This window comes from Pelobates fuscus, chromosome 1 (assembly GCF_036172605.1).
Source record: "Pelobates fuscus isolate aPelFus1 chromosome 1, aPelFus1.pri, whole genome shotgun sequence".
In the NCBI taxonomy this organism is placed as follows: Eukaryota; Metazoa; Chordata; class Amphibia; order Anura; family Pelobatidae; genus Pelobates; species Pelobates fuscus.
In genome coordinates, this window is record NC_086317.1 from 442,423,474 (window position 1) to 442,441,035 (window position 17,562).

General features: G+C 37.3%; 1 protein-coding gene across 4 annotated transcripts in view; it reads right to left on the minus strand.

The window, feature by feature from the left end:
- Positions 1 to 2,354: 2,354 nt before the first annotated feature.
- Positions 2,355 to 17,562, minus strand: part of ZMYM2 (zinc finger MYM-type containing 2) — a 59,425-nt gene continuing 44,217 nt past the window's right edge. For 2 of the 4 annotated variants that reach the window (XM_063429875.1, XM_063429884.1), the window contains exons 12-23: positions 17,497 to 17,534; positions 15,276 to 15,405; positions 13,876 to 14,018; positions 11,767 to 13,330; positions 11,562 to 11,684; positions 11,247 to 11,341; positions 9,851 to 10,022; positions 9,609 to 9,757; positions 9,109 to 9,220; positions 6,682 to 6,933; positions 6,463 to 6,583; positions 2,355 to 3,322 (exon numbers count right to left, since the gene is read on the minus strand). In XM_063429875.1, coding sequence (XP_063285945.1) covers positions 3,130 to 3,322; positions 6,463 to 6,583; positions 6,682 to 6,933; positions 9,109 to 9,220; positions 9,609 to 9,757; positions 9,851 to 10,022; positions 11,247 to 11,341; positions 11,562 to 11,684; positions 11,767 to 13,330; positions 13,876 to 14,018; positions 15,276 to 15,405; positions 17,497 to 17,534 — 3,092 coding nt within the window. In that variant the 3' untranslated portion in view covers positions 2,355 to 3,129. The remainder of the gene's footprint in view (positions 3,323 to 6,462; positions 6,584 to 6,681; positions 6,934 to 9,108; positions 9,221 to 9,608; positions 9,758 to 9,850; positions 10,023 to 11,246; positions 11,342 to 11,561; positions 11,685 to 11,766; positions 13,331 to 13,875; positions 14,019 to 15,275; positions 15,406 to 17,496; positions 17,535 to 17,562) is intronic. The other 2 variants (XM_063429901.1, XM_063429892.1) reach the window with 2 other exon arrangements.

A 17,562-nucleotide genomic window follows, 5' to 3' on the forward strand; every position in this document is an offset into this window, starting at 1 on the left:
TCCTGCTTGGACCTGAATCATGATTTTGACATTGAAGGAACTATTTGGTGGTGTCCATATTCAGAAGTTCCGGAAGATTCATACACTTTCACTATGGAGTAAGTTACCCCAGTTATAGAGATCCTCATCTTATCTGGAGCCAAAGTAAAGAATATGACCTCAATTTAATAACTTTGGTTAAAGGATTGTAAAAGAACAGATTTCTAATATCAGAAAATCATAAATGTACCAATAAAAATGCATACATTAAAGAAAACATTAATGCAAAATTGTAGGCATAGGCAATGTCTAAATTAATTAAAGGTACACCATAACCACCAACATCTGGGGCCATCCCCCATCCCCCTTTGTTAAAGGGATAATATAGTCACCTAGACCACTTCAGCTCTTTAAAGTGGTCTGGAGGCAGTGTTCCTGTCCCACTTTGTCATGCAATGTAAATCATTGCAGTTTTAGAGAAACTGCAATAGTTACATTACAGTGCCAAGCCAGACCCTAGAGGCACTTCTTGGATCCCAAAGGACTCCAGACATCCTCACGCTCTGCATGAGGACTTCCAGAGTCGGTAAATTCCCATAAGAAAACATTGAGGCAATACTTTCCTATGAGGGAGGGCCTCTCTGCACATGAGCGTCACCCCATCGGATGACATCAGAAGAGGCAGAGCGCCAACCCAGTGCCAGAATCAGATGAGTAGTTTTTTTTGTTTGTTTTAACCCTTGATATGCTCTTTTCTTACTCTATAGAACCCCTTTAAACAATTTGAGCAGTACGCCAAGACATAGGACTTAATTTTATGTTCAAGCCAGTCTTAAATTGCACGGCAAGGACAGGCTATGACCACCGGGTTAAGCCATCTCCACTGCTAGCCAATCATTACTGCCCTAGATTTGTACAAATAATGCAGAAAAATTCTGCACTGCATTATTTGACAGGCAGCAAATCGTCTGGGCTTTAGGGGGTGAAAAACTCCTGGTTTGTGCCAAACTATTTGAAAAGCTGTAGTGTAGTGTGCTATTATATAAAGTTGTCCATAAAGTATTTTAAAATTATAGTTTGCATCTTATTTTACCAACAAATGTATAGCTCCGAATACATTGAAGCAGAACTTTATTGCTTTTGCATAGTTGTAATCATAAAGGTTTAAAATGATTAAAGGAAATAAGACTGACAAGTCACAACGTAAATTAGATTCATAGAAACCCAAATGCAGGGGGCATTGAGGGCAATATGTACAAGCTTGAGAAGCCCATCTTGCCAAAAATGAAAATGTTGAGATGAATTGAGATGCAGCTCTGTGCCTTGCAATTACTTGTCACGTCGCTTGTACGGGAAATGGCCATGTACCCAGTTTTAACATATGGCAAAAGAAACAAATGTTATATTAAGTTTGTTTAATATAAGAACTGGATTTCTACCATTAAAGAAACATGCTAATAACCTCTCTAACACAGCAACAGTTTACAAATTACTTCACAGAGCAAATGTGGACCGAATGCATAAAAGTCTTATTTATCTGTAACTGAATAGATGTATGGTATCTACCACTGCAAGTGTTAAGGCAGGAATTCTAAACATGTGCCGATTCAGATTGCTTGCTTATTGCCTGATCGTAAATCAGTGATTAGACAATCAACACTTCCAAAGAGGCACTGAAAGAGCAGAAAATGAAACAATCTGTAAGTATATGAGTAAGTATGCTGTGTAAAATACTTCATAATCTAACTGTAAAGAAAATCTAGTACAAATGTGAATGTTTCTCCTATATTTTAGAGCAGGTTTTAGTATTGCAGGTATAACCAACACTGACTTTGCCAGGTACTGAGCTACATTTTTCAAATTATCCCAGAAATGTGAAATAAGTAATTTGCTGCTGGCTGTACATTATGAGAGCTGTACATAAACAGCAGGCAAAAGATTTCATGACAAAAATACATAACTGAAACTGTGAAACTATTACTACTTGGTGGGGGGAGGAATTTATAAGCACAAAAAAGAACTCTACTATTTCCTAGTACTTCCTGAGTATGCTGTTGCTGCGAAGTACAGCACAAACTAACAGTGCAAAGGAAAATTGAATCAAGGAGTCTGCAAAAATCAGAACACTTTACACAACATGCTCTTCTCTTATAGGAGAAAATATATTTCCTTAACGTTTGGCAATCAAACAGTAAAACAGTTTGAATTTGTACAAGGGGCACTTTCAACATTAAAAGCAGTTAGGTGGAATATAATTGACTCAATTAAATCAAACAAAATGTAGGTGAAGTTATTACCCATCTTGGGAGAACGAAAAGCAAAACAAAAAGGCATCAGTAGTTTAGGTATGCAGAAAATATTTGTCTTATGTGCTATTGACACAAATTTACAGGTTTTATTTGTTGGGTATAAGAATCACAAATTAGGAAAGACATGGTAACGGTTTAATCAAAGTGGATAAATTAAAATGGGGTAGCAGGAATAAGGAAGGGAGGAAAAAAAAATTATTCTCACAAGAATAGCTTCACGTTACAGTACACAAATATTAACCAGCATTTGTTTTTCAATTGCCTAATTTTTGGTACAGAAGATGGAATATTTCTCAAACTAATAGAGATTGTTTTGGGGTTTTTTTTTTATTCCAAAACAAACGCTATTAGTTCAGAAGTAATAATAAAAAAACAAAACAAAAAACCCCCAGACACAGCATACTTCTAAATATCGGTAGTGCTATCCAGTCACAAATCTGAATTAAGAACCTGGTAAAAGCTTCTTTAAAAGGAAGCTCTGCAACAGTAGAATTGTGCAATATGAAGAATGATTTCTACAATATGGGAAAATACACATGGCACATTCTCATTCAGATTTTTGTAATGTAAAAAGTTACAAACATACCTAATCAAATAAATAATAAAAAAATGAGTTATGTGTGCGTGTGTTATGTATCCTAAAATTCACTACAAGGAAAATGGCAAATGTCACACGTATTTACATTGCAATACCCAAACTGGGTACTCGGCTACAAAACTCATAAAATACATGGGGAGTAAACATGAAATTTTGTTACTCGGAAATTTCTGTAATTAGTTCTAGCAGCTTGACTATCTAATGCTGTTTCCATTTTTGTGACTGCTAAACCATCTGCAAAGTTCAGTCTGTATCTTCATCCAGTTCATAACTATTTTTTTCATAAATATCCTTTATCAGTAGAACCCGTATAAGCATGTTTTCCAGGGTGTTGCGATCCAATGAAGAGGAGGTGTACCACACAAGCGATTCAGTTGAAGCAGAGCTTTCTGGTTTCAGATAGAAAAGATCCATTCTTTGCTTCAGATTCTGAGGACTTGGAGACAAAAATAAAATGTTATTGATTCCATGTCAGAGTCTCAACATGATGTATAAGCTTGCCACACATTCATTGAAGAAATAAAACAGCACTTTACGTGAGAAAATATTTAGCAAAGCACGATTTCCAATACACTAAAATAAAACGTATCGAAAAGTGTGTCAAAATTCACCAACGTATTATCTGAAGGCTCTATATTTGGCTCCAAAGTGTGAGTGGCCAATGTTGTACTGTTCCTATTGTATTTGTATTGACTGAAGATTTGAGGAGAGCTTCGGGTTACTCCATTATTGCTATAAGGGAAGTTGGGTATCAAATTATATGCACCTTTTTCCACTAAATCACCTTATCTTGTGAAGTGGTGAAAGTGCCATCTATTACATGCACTTTTTTCACCTAAGCACTTACCTTGTAAAATTGTGAAAGTCCCTATTTTGTTGTATAATTCTCAAATTGCTTGGCTCACTGAATGCATACATTTCAAGTTTGAGAGACTGATATCTTTTATAAATTCCTATTTCAATTTTCTTGAAATTAATGAGAACAACTCACTCCCATTCACATTTTCCCTGCAATCAATGTTTTTTTTAACCTCCCTGGCGGTATTGCCGAGCGTGACTCGGGGTTAATTTTCGCTGCCAAAAGCGGTAACCCTGAGTCACGCTCGGGGTAGATAACAGAGCTGGGAGCTGGCAGCTTCCAGCCCCTGGAGGTAAGATGTACTTACCTCCGCCGCGATCCGCTTCGGGAGGACTGCCTCACAGCCCAGGCAGCCCTCCCACGGCAAATCAGGCCCCCGGGGGCCATGTGATCGCTCTCAAAGAGCGATCACATGGCCCTCTATAGCTGGCTGTGGATCTGCCAGCAGGGGGACTGTTTGAAATATCAGACAGTCCCCCTGCTGGTGGGAAGTATAAAAAAAAAAAAAAAAAAGACAAGTGTAAAAATAAATTCAATATATTTTTATATATATATAATATGTATATATATATTATATATATATATATATATATATATATATATATATATATATATATAACATATATACATATTAGATATATGTAACGTCATACAAAGTGTATTTTAATATTAATATAAGTATATATTAATATTAAAATACACTTAGAATGACGTTACATATATATAATATGTATATATATTATATATATAATAGATGTACATATATATTATATATAAATACGTATAATTAAAATAATAAATAAATAAAATAATAAAATAAATAAAATATTGAAACAAAATTTAATATAAATTATATATGCATATGTAATTTCATTCTAACTGTATTTTGTTATTAATATATATATATCGGTAACAAAATACACCTAGAATGACATTCTATATATATAAAATACAAATAACCGCAAATATATATATATATATATATATATATAGATAAATACATATAATTACATAAAAGATTACATTAGTATACACGTAGAATTTAAATACCTATAAATGCATATATATTAAAATTCTACATGTATATTTAAATAATCTTTTAACGTAATTATGTGATTTGATTAATTAAAATTTGATTTACATGCCTGACAACACAGGGAGAAAGTGCAGAGAATTTAATTCGCAAGCACTATATTTGACCCTGTAACTCTCCAAGACACCATAAAACCTGTACATAGGGGGTACGGTTTTACTCGGGAGACTTCGCTGAACTCAAATATTCATGTTTCAAACTGGTAAATTGTATTACAACGATGATATTTTAAGTAAAAGTGACGTTTTTTGCATTTTTTACAAGCGAACTGCACTTTTATGGTCTATATTATTGTTGTAATATGTTTTACTGTTTTAAAACACTAATATTTGTGTTTAGTGAAGTCTCCCGAGAATAACAGTACCCCCCATGTACAGGTTTTATGGTGTTTTGGAAAGTTAGAGAGTCACATATAAGGCTTGCATTTCATTTTTTTCACATTGAAATTTGCCAGATTGGTTATGTTGCGTTTGAGAGCGTATGGTAGCCCAGGAATGAGAATTACCCCCATGATGGCATACCATTTGCAAAAGTAGACAACCCGAGGTATTGCAAGTGGGGTAAGTCCAGTCTTTCTTAGTAGCCACTTAGTCACAAACACTGGCCAAATATTTGTTTTTTGCTTTTTTCACACAAAAACAAATATGAACGCTAACTTTGGCCAGTGTTTGTGACTAAGTGGCTACTAAAAAAGACTAAACATACCCCACTTTCAATACCTTGGCTTGTCTACTTTTTCAAATGGTATGTCATTATGGGGGTAATTCTCATTCCTGGGCTACCACACCGTCTCAAAGGTAACATTACTAATCTGGCAAAGTTCAATTTGAAAATGGAATGTTCTATATTTGACCCTGTAACTTTCCAAAATAACATAAAACCTGTTAATGGGGGGTACTGTTGTACTCGTGAGACATCGCTGATTACAAATATGTGCATTTTTTTGCAGTAAAAACAGCATTATGACATTCACAGAGAAAATGTCAGACGGAAATGCAAATTTAAAAAAAAATCTTATTTTCTCACATTTTTTTTACTTTTATTCATAATAAATGATGTTCCATATATGAATAGTTAATGATAGATAATAAATTATATATAATAAGTGTGGGTGCATATAATTTGAAAGAGGGGAACTACGGGTGAACAGACAGAGCGCAAATTCCAGTTTTTGTTTACGTTTTGTTTTGATCAGAACGTGCACTATTGACTCCGTCCTGAAGGGGTTAACTTCTCCTTGCGATCCAGCGATGTCCCCGCGCTGTGATTGCCGGTGAGAGCCCCGGCGGATGCCTCCATCTGACTTCCTGGTTCCGTCTCTGTGAGCCGCAGAGGCTCATGGGGGCGGAACTGGGCGGGTAATTCAAATGCAAAAAAATGGTACCGCTTTTGGTACAAAATTCCTGACATAATCATACCGCCAGGGAGGTTAAAAGGAAATAGCAGGCTAGGAGCACTGTGTTGGTTGTGCCAACCCTTGAACATTCTGGGCAAGTATATCAATCGAGAGAATCCAGATGCCTCTGGGACCCCTTTAAAAAAAACACACACACACACCTACACCACCATACCAATAAAAAAAATTAAACTAGTATTTGTAAAATAATTTGCTTCTTATTGTTACCTTTTGGATAAATAGTACTCAAATATTTTCACAGGGCATCGTGATGGATCAGCTGTGTTTTCAATCTGTTCAAATACTGGCTCATCATCCTCGTGTTTTCTTTTACTGGAGGTAATTTTATCTTTAAGGCACAAAATATAATATTGTATTATGGGTCAAGGAAAATCAAAAGTCCCAAAAAGACAGTGACTGGCAGCAAATCAGTAGAAACAAACATACCTGTGCTGTCATTCTCACAGAGCGATGAAACTTGGTATTGAAGGCAAGCTTTGTTTTCTTTAGTTAGAGGGTTATTTTTTAAATGTCTCAAAACAGAGCCAAATGATAGTCTCAAATGCTGTTCTACAGTCTTCAGGTTGAAATACTTTGTATTGAAATAAAACAGGGTAAAAATGAGGGACATGGGTGACTGAGTTCCAAGTTGATTTACTTGCCACATATAATCTTCCTCAACCCGTGAGAATATGGACCCTAAAAGCCAATAAACACATTGTTACCAATCAAATGAACATAAATGACACAATACAATTATTAGAAAGACAAATATAATAAACTCATTTAACTATACCAGTTGCCATTACAACAGAGTCAGAAAATTTATAACCCCACAGATGTTTTTTGTGCCAAATCATTTATTTAAAAAAAATAAGCAAGACATATCAATATTTCCAAATTCTAACGGTACAGTGACTAGTACTACAACTGCATGAGTCAATGGTATTTGTTCAATTCAGAACTGTATCGTGACCACCATGCTAGAAGGGACACTATAGGCACTAAAACCACAGCAGCTTAATGTTTCTGATTCTGGGGCAAATAGACTGTCCTTGCAGTCTTGGCAGTGTAAATGCGGTCTATTCTGAGAAAAGGCAGTGTTTAGATTGCTGTATAATGCCACTCAAAGATTGCAGGACTAATGTTTTGTGCTGAACGCCCGCCATAGAGATACACTGAATTTAGAATCTTCCCAATGTTTACCTAGGTGGAGGAGTGGCAGTGGATATAAGGCAAATAAAATGCTCAAACATAACTTCATTAAAAGGTTTTATTCCTAGCACTATAGCTCCCTCTGCTCCGACCCTTTAAAGGCAGTGTAAGAGTTAAAAAAAAAAAAAAAAAACCTGACTGTACTTACCAGATTTCAGTGCCATTTTCCCTCGGCGCTCTGCCTCCTCCAACGTCACCCAACTGGGTGAATGCTACAAGCGCATTAGGCCCTTCCCATAGGAAAGCAGTGTTGCAATGCTTTCCTATGGGGATTTTGTTCAAACGCCACAACAGCATACATATAGATTCATACAGGCTTAGCATTGGCACATTTTTAAATATAAACAAGCTCAATAAAAAAAAACAGGCTTAACATAAATTTAGAGTTACTGGTATGTAGTATAGTATGTGTGTGGATTGGGGTTATGTTAGATAGATTACTGCAGTATAGTGAATGCTTGAACATACATGTCTGCATGAGAGACAAGGCAGGAGATTCAAAAATAAACATCAGACATGAAGATTATTAAATAAAATAAGTAAATAAATAAACAAGCTAGATTAGGTCTGATGCGTGGTAGCCACTGGGTACTTAAGTTTACGGCAACCATGATACTGGGGGCAAACAGTGCGAAAAACATTGTATATAATACGTTTGTGCAGGTTGTTTCCTATGGGAATTTTAAGGATGCTGGATGTCCCCATGCAGAGGTTAATTAAATCCAGCGTCCGTTAGGTCACCAACCGTTGCCTAGGAAACAGGAAGTGCCTCTAGTGGCTGTCAGATTGATCGCGTCTCATGGTTAAGGAGACAGGGACATTGCACCCAATGAGATGAAGTGGTCTGGGTGCCGATAAGACCCCTTTAAGTGGGGCCTAAGAACTAAACAGTTATTAACGGTACAGTGTTCATTTAAAGCAAAACCATAACTTAACAGTTCCCTCATGCCCCCAAAAATTATTGCAGCATTTACTGTGGTGAATACAGCACTAAAACACATCTGTCTCCTGTGCAATTCCACGTTGTAGGTGCCTCAGATGTTCTCACGCACCTACGTAGAAATACCATATTTGCACGTAGAGGTTTGTGTGATTTTTTCAGTAGTGATGTACGCGGCTGTGTGCATGGCGCTGCAGGGGTTGACTTGCATGTTGTGCCCCATGCGCAAAGCATGACATGTAAAAAAAAAAAAAAGGCAGAAACCCATCGCTAATTTGTTCTCTTCACAATAGATCATTCATATGCAATGCATTATTTACCGTCAGATTTTATTTTAAAATGTTTTTTCTAACATTGAATGTGCCATGGTTAATATGACCTATCCACCCCTGCAGCGTCACAAGCTTTCATAATATCCTCATCATCATTCAGTATTGTAGTATGAGAGACCCATTTCTGCCACCCAAAGATCGCTTGAGAAATTGCTGAAATTGCTGAAAGCCTACTGTTTGGTGCCTGAGCAGACCGAGGGGATAAATATAAAAATTATTCTCTAGGACAGTTGAGAAACTAGAACATGGTGGGGTAGTTATTCTGCATATAGGACATTTAGAATATAAAAGTATGTGCATTTTGTTTCCACAAAAGTCAGGTTGCATTTTTATAAGCTCATTAAAATGTAGAGGTCAAAAATAAGATCTTCAAATAAAATATCTTACCATCAGGAAGAATACTAGGCTGCCAACTTCTTAAGATTTTACAGAATTCCTGTCCAAATTCCTGGTAGTCTGAATCTACAAAGATATTGTCCTTTCTCCAGCAAGACAAGAACTAAAAAGAACAACAATATAAGACATAATATATGCAGTTGTCAGAAAATGTTTCACAATATAAGTATACTGCAAAGAAAGAAAAGAAAAAAAAAAAACTAACACTTAGACCTTTAAAAGCTAACCAGTTTGATTTGTGTTTGTACCATGAAATCATGATAATGGTTTGAAAATGATTGCTGCGTCTGTGGGTCATAAGATGAATTAAATTATAATTTCTGACAAGCAAGAGTAGAATAGGTCAGTAACAGTAAAAAATTACCATGGTCACAAGGGGAGGGGGGGAGGGAATCAGGAAGGGGGGGGGGGGGGGGGGGGGCATTAATAGACAATTGTTATAAAATATTTTATGGTTCTTTCATTTGTCTGAAATTGCCTGCAGCACTAACCTCCTGAATTCCAAGACATATATAATAAATGCTGTCCGGTGCATAGATTTCTCCATTTGGTCTTCGGACCTCGTTGACAAAACGAGCCAGCAAACAGCTGAGTTCATGTGGAGTGTGTTGTAGAAGATCTTTTAACTTCACAGATTTAGCTTTTGAAGTAAATAAATAAAAATTAAAAAAAAACTCAATATTCAAAGTATATTATAATCATAAAGCTATAAAGAAAGTGAGAATATGCTTACTGCAGCTTGGTTCTTCCAACTCTGGCATCTCATCGCTGTTACAGGCATGTGTTCTGGCCCAGTGCTTCCAAGCATTCAGACCATAAGAATATTTAAAAGGAAAAACGGATTCTGTATTCTCAGGGCTATCATCAAGGGATTGGCAATCCAGAAGAGCCTTTCTCTTTGCACCCTAAAGAGCAAAGGGAAAGTACAATTAAAAATATATATATATTGTATACTAAAATGCATTAAAAATAATATTTTTAAAAAGCATGAACGGGGACATTTAGTGGACGGGAATTGTAAATAGTTATTGACTTCGAAAAAGTCTGAAGGGAGGGAGAGGAGGAAGAAAGAGAAAAGGGAAAAAACAACATATATAGATCCATGGGTTGAAGAACAATCAAAGCAATGTGGATAATAAAGAGCAAACTACTATTAGAAATACATATCTAGAGCAAATGTATTAAATGTTGTAAAGTAGTTAAATACTCATGACATTCAGTATTATATGGCATTGGGACATGCAACACTGATTATATGGTTATTACTTTCATTGTTATACATGGGTCTTTACCTACCCAATGCAAGCGGATGCTGATCACATCTCACATGCATAACACATCCTATGACAACAATACACTACCAATGTCATTGACAAACACTGCTACAAACACAGCTGCGCTACTACACAATATGTTGCATACACTTAATTCTATGGTTCTTTGTTTTCCGTTATTCTTCTTTTTACCTAGAACTATAAAAAACTAAACTCTGGCGGATCGCGACCACGTCGATCACCACAACATGAAGAAATGCCGTAACAAAATAGCAACTTTTTTCTCTCTGTACTACATTGTCGATGTATGTACTGGCTTTTGCACAAGCCACACACTGTTAATCTGCCGTGCGATCTGCCATTGCAAAAATAAAGAATACCATTTTTTATTTATTTTTTTTAAGAGGAGATACTGATGCAAAAATGATCAGTCCTGCCTATTGGGGACACTAACAGGATGTAAAATAGACATGATAAAAGTTTAATAATATCATAAAGGTGAGGCTCCTTCTTATCTTTAAGGCTTCAGATAGAATGGGGTTGATTTCACAATAAAATTGTTGCATTTTCTGTTGGCGCCAATTTTATTTATCATCTTTGTCACATTTTTCAGGTTTGCTTTGTCACATTACAGAAAAGACAGAATAAAGTCCCTGGCATATAAAGGTGGAGTAAATGTTTTAAGACAAACAAAACTGGTGCAAAAGTGACAGGTTTTATACATAGCACCCATCGCAAACAGATATTCCATAGTCAGAAAATAAGTAATTTAAAACGGTTACTCAACAAACTTTCTGAAAACTGGTACTTTACAACACCGTACATAAAGCCAGAAGAACCATTTCACATAAATACCTTTTTAAAGGGTCGTGGTCTAGGTTGATCTTCATATTCTTCCCCAAACACAGGAGGTAGCAGAAATTCATTTTCTGTATCAAGCTCTTCTGCAGCTGCACAGGATCGAAACAAGCACATTTAGTAATTAAATCAACCATAAAGTAGTGAGACTCCACAAAGATAAGAAATAGACCAATCAAGGCTGTTTTCATAAAAAGGTCACTCTAAGGTGCAATTATTAACTGATGCCCACTGCTGGATGTACCTCAAAGCACATTTTCCCAGCAATTAACTTTGCCAACACATGGGAAAAAAATTAAAATAAATACACACCTCTTGGAAAATCTACTTCAATATCAAGCTCTGGATCATAAGGTACATCTGGCAACACTAGTTGCTCTTCTGTAAGGCAGCTTTTAAAAGGGACAACGTCCAATATCTGTGAAACTGCTTCAACTGTAATTAAAAATAATCAGTAAATATTAAGCCAAAAAGAACACGCTCACGCATTCAGCTTGAATTACTTAATCACACTTACTGGTAATATTTTCACAAATTTCTTTATCTTCAGGATCTACTTCGATCACAGTCAACTCGTCTATGTCACTGAGCGCTAAGGGACTCTTAACACTTTCCTCATCTAGATCACTCTTTTCTAAAAATTCTTCTGTAGGAATTGGACTTTTCTCTAGCATTTCATCTGTAGATAGGAGACCTTCTACCAACATGTCCTCTGAAGAAAGGGGGCTTTTCTCCATTATTTCGTCTCTGGGTAGGGGACTCTTCTCCAATACCACTACTGTATGAAGGGGGCTCTCTTCATGTGCTAGATCTATAGGAAGTGGACTTTTATCTAATATTTCCTCTGGAGACAGAGGGATCTTCTCCAACACATCCTCTGAGGGAAAGGGATTCTCCTCCAACACATCCTCTGAGGGAAAGGGATTCTCCTCCAACACATCCTCTGAGGGAAAGGGATTCACCTCCAACACATCCTCTGAGGGAAAGGGATTCACCTCCAACACATCCTCTGAAGGAAAGGGATTCTCCTCCAACACATCCTCTGAAGGAAAGGGATTCACCTCCAACACATCCTCCGAGGGAAAGGGATTCTCCTCCAACACATCCTCCGAGGGAAGGGGATTCTCCTCCAACACATCCTCCGAGGGAAGGGGGTTCTCCGCCAACACATCCTCCGAGGGAAGGGGGTTCTCCGCCAACACATCCTCCGAGGGAAGGGGGTTCTCCGCCAACACATCCTCCGAGGGAAGGGGGTTCTCCGCCAACACATCCTCTGAGGGAAGGGGGTTCTCCGCCAACACATCCTCTGAGGGAAGAGGATTCTCCGCCAACACATCCTCTGAGGGAAGGGGGTTCTCCGCCAACACATCCTCTGAGGGAAGAGGATTCTCCGTCAACACATCCTCTGAGGGAAGGGGATTTTCCGCCAACACATCCTCTGAGGGAAGGGGATTCTCCGCCAACACATCCTCTGAGGGAAGGGGATTCTCCGCCAACACATCCTCTGCGGGAAGGGGATTCCCCGCCAACACATCCTCTGCGGGAAGGGGATTCCCCGCCAACACATCCTCTGAGGGAAGGGGATTCTCCGCCAACACATCCTCTGAGGGAAGGGGATTCTCCGCCAACACATCCTCTGTGGGAAGGGAATCCTCCGCCAACACATCCTCTGAGGGAAGGGAATCCTCCGCCAACACATCCTCTGAGGGAAGGAAATCATCCGCCAACACATCCTCTGAGGGAAGGGAATCATCCGCCAACACATCCTCTGAGGGAAGGGAATCATCCGCCAACACATCCTCTGAGGGAAGGGAATCATCCGCCAACACATCCTCTGAGGGAAGAGGATCCTCCATCAACACATCCTCTGGGGGAAGGGAATTCTCCTCCAATATTTCTTCGGGAGCAGATTGATCCTTTTCCAATGTTTCTTCTGTAGCTAAAGGAAGTGTCTCCATTGATTCTTCTGCACATAAGGTGCTCTTAGCCACTAATTCTGCGATCCCTCTGAATTCTTCAGGTAGTTTACCGTTTTGGACTTTACGGAGAAGAGAATCTGGCAGGAAGATTGGAATCGGGACCTGGGACAAATAAAGATTCTTAATTAGTAGATTTTTTTTTTTTACATACGATAATTACAATTTCAATACCTTTTACTAAAATTGATAGCTATGTAGACATTTTTACCATTTTCCTAGCCTCAAAACAAAGTTTTTCTTCAAAAGATGCCAGACTTCATTCTGCAAGCATTTGTCAACATTTAATTTAGAAAAAAAAATAAAAAAAAAATAAAGTGCAGATGGAAAATTAAGCAAAGGTTGTTTTTCCTATATTAAGTTATTAACTCTCCCACAGCAACCAATGACATACTATGCTGTAGTATAATGAGATTGCCTGATCTGGTTATGTTCGTGTTAACTCAACAAAACTGAATATAAATAAAAGTACAGAATGACCAACTCCTTACTAAAACAACTATTAATAAAACATTTCTACTGATAAGTAGATCTTTCCTTTTTCTGAAGCAGCAGTGGACGTGGAATAACATTACAGTACACTAAAGGTGAGATCACTGCTGGAGACATTTTGCTCAAAGATGCACATTATAACCCTGAATTATACATACAGGAATAGGAACAGCAGTGGGAGTCGGAATGTTCTGACTGTAGAGGTGCATAGGAGCCGGTAAGTACACTGGTACAGGAATAGGCACTGGGACATACTTTGTGTTCAATTCTTCCACTGAAGAAGTCACTGCCATTGTGTTATCTGTTGTAAAAAAACAAAAGACTTTATTCACTAATAGGAGGCATGCAGTGCAATGACAACAAAGTTAGATATTCAGAAAACCAAACTGTCAGAAATTAACTGTGGAATTTAAAATGTTAGCTCAAACGAGTTTTGGTTTTCCCCCATAGTTGGCTATTTGGTTAAAAAAATTAAATACCTGATACTTGTTGTGAATGTGGGCTTTAAGAGCCACAAAAAAAAACTAAAGAAAACACAATATACAACATTCATAGGGAACTGCCATTTGTGAGTGAATTTTAAAATTCATTTTGATCAATAAGCATAACACCATGGTTAGTATTGTGTCTTATTCAAGAATGTTCAGTTTTTCTCTGACCACAAGATATCAATACAATGTGGGAGGTTAGAAATGATCACAAAAGTGTAATTTAGCATAAATGCCAAATGTATTAAGAACAACACTCAAATGTTCTGCCATTCAATCTGTATTTTTCCACCCACATTATTTTTACATTAGTATTTATAATTGAATATATTTGCACTAAATGTTTATGCCTTTAATTTTTTTTATTTATTAGTTTTTTAATATGGAATACATGATAGATAGTGCACTATGCTAGTATATTACAGCTCATTGAGAGTCATAGAAAAGCCACGATCACCAGCGTATGCCCGCTCAAGGCTTTAGTGTTTAGATTACTCACTAGGACTTACTAATTGTCTGTGCTGGGGAAGTAAAAATTAGGAATTGTAAAAACTGCAGGTCTGCAGTTTTTGCAAACTTTTTCTTCTTCTTTCATATACCCCCAAATAAAAAAAGCAGAAAAAAATAAAAATAAAAATACATGCATGTTTACCGTAGGGGAAGAAAGGAAAAGGAAAAAGAAAAGAAAGAAAATGGTCAATGTCTGAAAGGTTGAGATTATTTTGTCTGGATGATATTATATGCTCTTTTCATTTCATATTTGAGTTATTCTTAATACATTTCTTTGGTATTTCATACGGAATTGTGGTATTATAACATTGTGACTATTTTAATAGATCCTACCCCATGAGAATTGCATATTTGTTTTTTGTTCCCTGTTTTTTTCTTCTGTTTTTGTTTAGATTTTGTATTTTTGGAGTAATTAAGGATTTAGAGGAGTCATTTGGAACATACTTAGGAGGAGTAATCTTTAATTTGGCGTGTCACATTGGTATGAGCTATAACAAAGCTTTCCTACAATGTATTGTACTCTTGGTAATACATCTAAATAAATGGTCATGAATGTATACCTGTCTGGCAAATCTTTCCCTGCATGTGAGGTTTGCAGTAGGTAGCCTTGGTCATCGATAATGGTTTACACAGAACAGCTTTATTCTTCATGTCCTTAGACATTGCAGGTGCAGAGGAGGGACCAGCTCCCTGTACATTAAAAAAGAAACCACACATAGTTATCATAAGTAGATGAATATTCCCTGTTAAACCTATCACCTGCAAGGGTGGAAAGGAGAGGTATGAAAGGTAAAAAACAGGGAAAAATTGGTCAGAGGGTGGTGCCAGTTTCACCAGGGGCTTGTACCCAGATATGCTAAAGAATTTTGAAAAATGAAAAATCTCCCTAGGGAGATTTAGAGCTGGCAAAAGTAAGTTGATACATATAAATCCTAGTAGACATGGAGTATATATAGAAGGGAGTGGGAAGCAAAAAAGGCTCCCCTGTACCAATTATAGTGCCCTTGTAAAGAAAAAAATGAATGAATGACCGATGTCTTTAATGAAAATCTAAATAACAAGGGATCACTAGATTAAATTCCCCCTGAATGGCCGATAATGTATACAGTTACAAGAATATCGCCAGGGGTAGAGAAAGTTCCCTCTAAATATAAGGGTATAGGCAGCAAGAGAGAGAGACAGGAGTGGAGGTTAGATATAATGTTTCTTTCTAAAAAGCTTGAAAAAGGTAAATGTATCTATCAATGCCACTACTCCTTCTCATAGCTCATATCCAGTAGTATTGTACTAGTAAGTGGGCTGAAAACAGCTTCTTGGGGGGGTCTAAAGAGAAACTCCTCTAAGCTAGCCCCTAGTCTCCTGTAACACCTTCAAGGGTGTTCTAACTATAGCTGGATACAGGCGATGAAATTGCTGCCTAGTCTTCCATCTCCATAACTAATAAGGAACAGCACAATGTCAAAGGAAATAATGATTCTAAATGCTACAAAGTATCCCTAAGTGAAAAAAAGGTGAGAACGAGCTAGTACTCGCCCTGCCCGACGCGCGTTTCGGTGCATAAGAACACCTTTGTCAGGGGCTGAGGATCGTAGTGTGAAAAGGCCAGGATTTTTAAATGTGTGTTTAGCCAATGATGAGCGGAGTTCCCCCATCGTCATCGGTGACGTTTTCACGTGACCCTGCGTCACCTATGAGGTATCGTCCCACGTGGCTGTGGGTGGAAGCATAGGCGGGGTATGTCTGAGAACGTCATTGGATTGACAGTTTAGCTGTCAATGTCGGCCGATCCGATGTTGATGGGGTGTCAAGTTGGTTTAATGGTTATAGAATTTGCAATAGTGGACATTATATACCGAGTGGAGCACTTAGATATATTTCATACACCCTTTATATAATCTATGTACCTATATCATTGGGAGTAGTGTATAAATAATTGTAATGCCTATGTGGATTGAAAGCATTGTTCTGTCATGTTCCCAATGATAGTGTAGTCATTTTTAAGCTTGCTGCCTATACTCTTATATTTAGAGGGAACTTTCTCTACCCCTGGCAATATTCTTCACGGTAACTGTATACATTATTATCGGCCATTCAGGGGGAATTTAATCTAGTGATCCCTTGTTATTTATATTTTCATTAAAGACATAGGTAATTCATTCATTTTTTTCTTTACAAGGGCACTATAATTGGTACAGGGGAGCATTTTTTGCTTCCCACTCCCTTCTATATATACTCCATGTCTACTAGGATTTATATGTATCAACTCACTACAGTTGTCCAAACTTACTTTTGCCAGCTCTAAATCTCCCTAGGGAGATTTTTCAAAATTCTCACACATAGTTATCACCTTAAATCCTATATTACATAGCTGAAAAGAGACTTGCGTCCATCAAGTTCAGCCTTCCTCACATTTGTTTTTTGCTGTTGATCCAAAAGAAGGCAAAAAAACCCAGTTTGAAGCACAATTTGCAACAAGCGAGGAAAAAAATTCTTCTTGACCCCAGAATGGCAGTCAGATTCCTGGAACAAGCAGTTATTACCCTACATTGAAAGATTATATTCTTGAATATTCTGTTTTTGCAAGTATGATCACAATGGTGAGAAAGCAATGTGTAACATCTTCATAATGTGAGCCAGAAGGTATGCTGTGTATTGACAACAGCAAAAAGAAGCCTAAAAAGCGATTACCAAATGAGTACATGATATTATAGGAAAAACAAATCCATACATAAAATACAGTTATCACAGATAGATCTGTTTTTATGCATTAGTTTTACTTACCGTAGATCTTGTTCGGGTAGTGTGAACACCCTGATCTGCTAAGAGAGAGGGGAAAAAAAAAAAAGC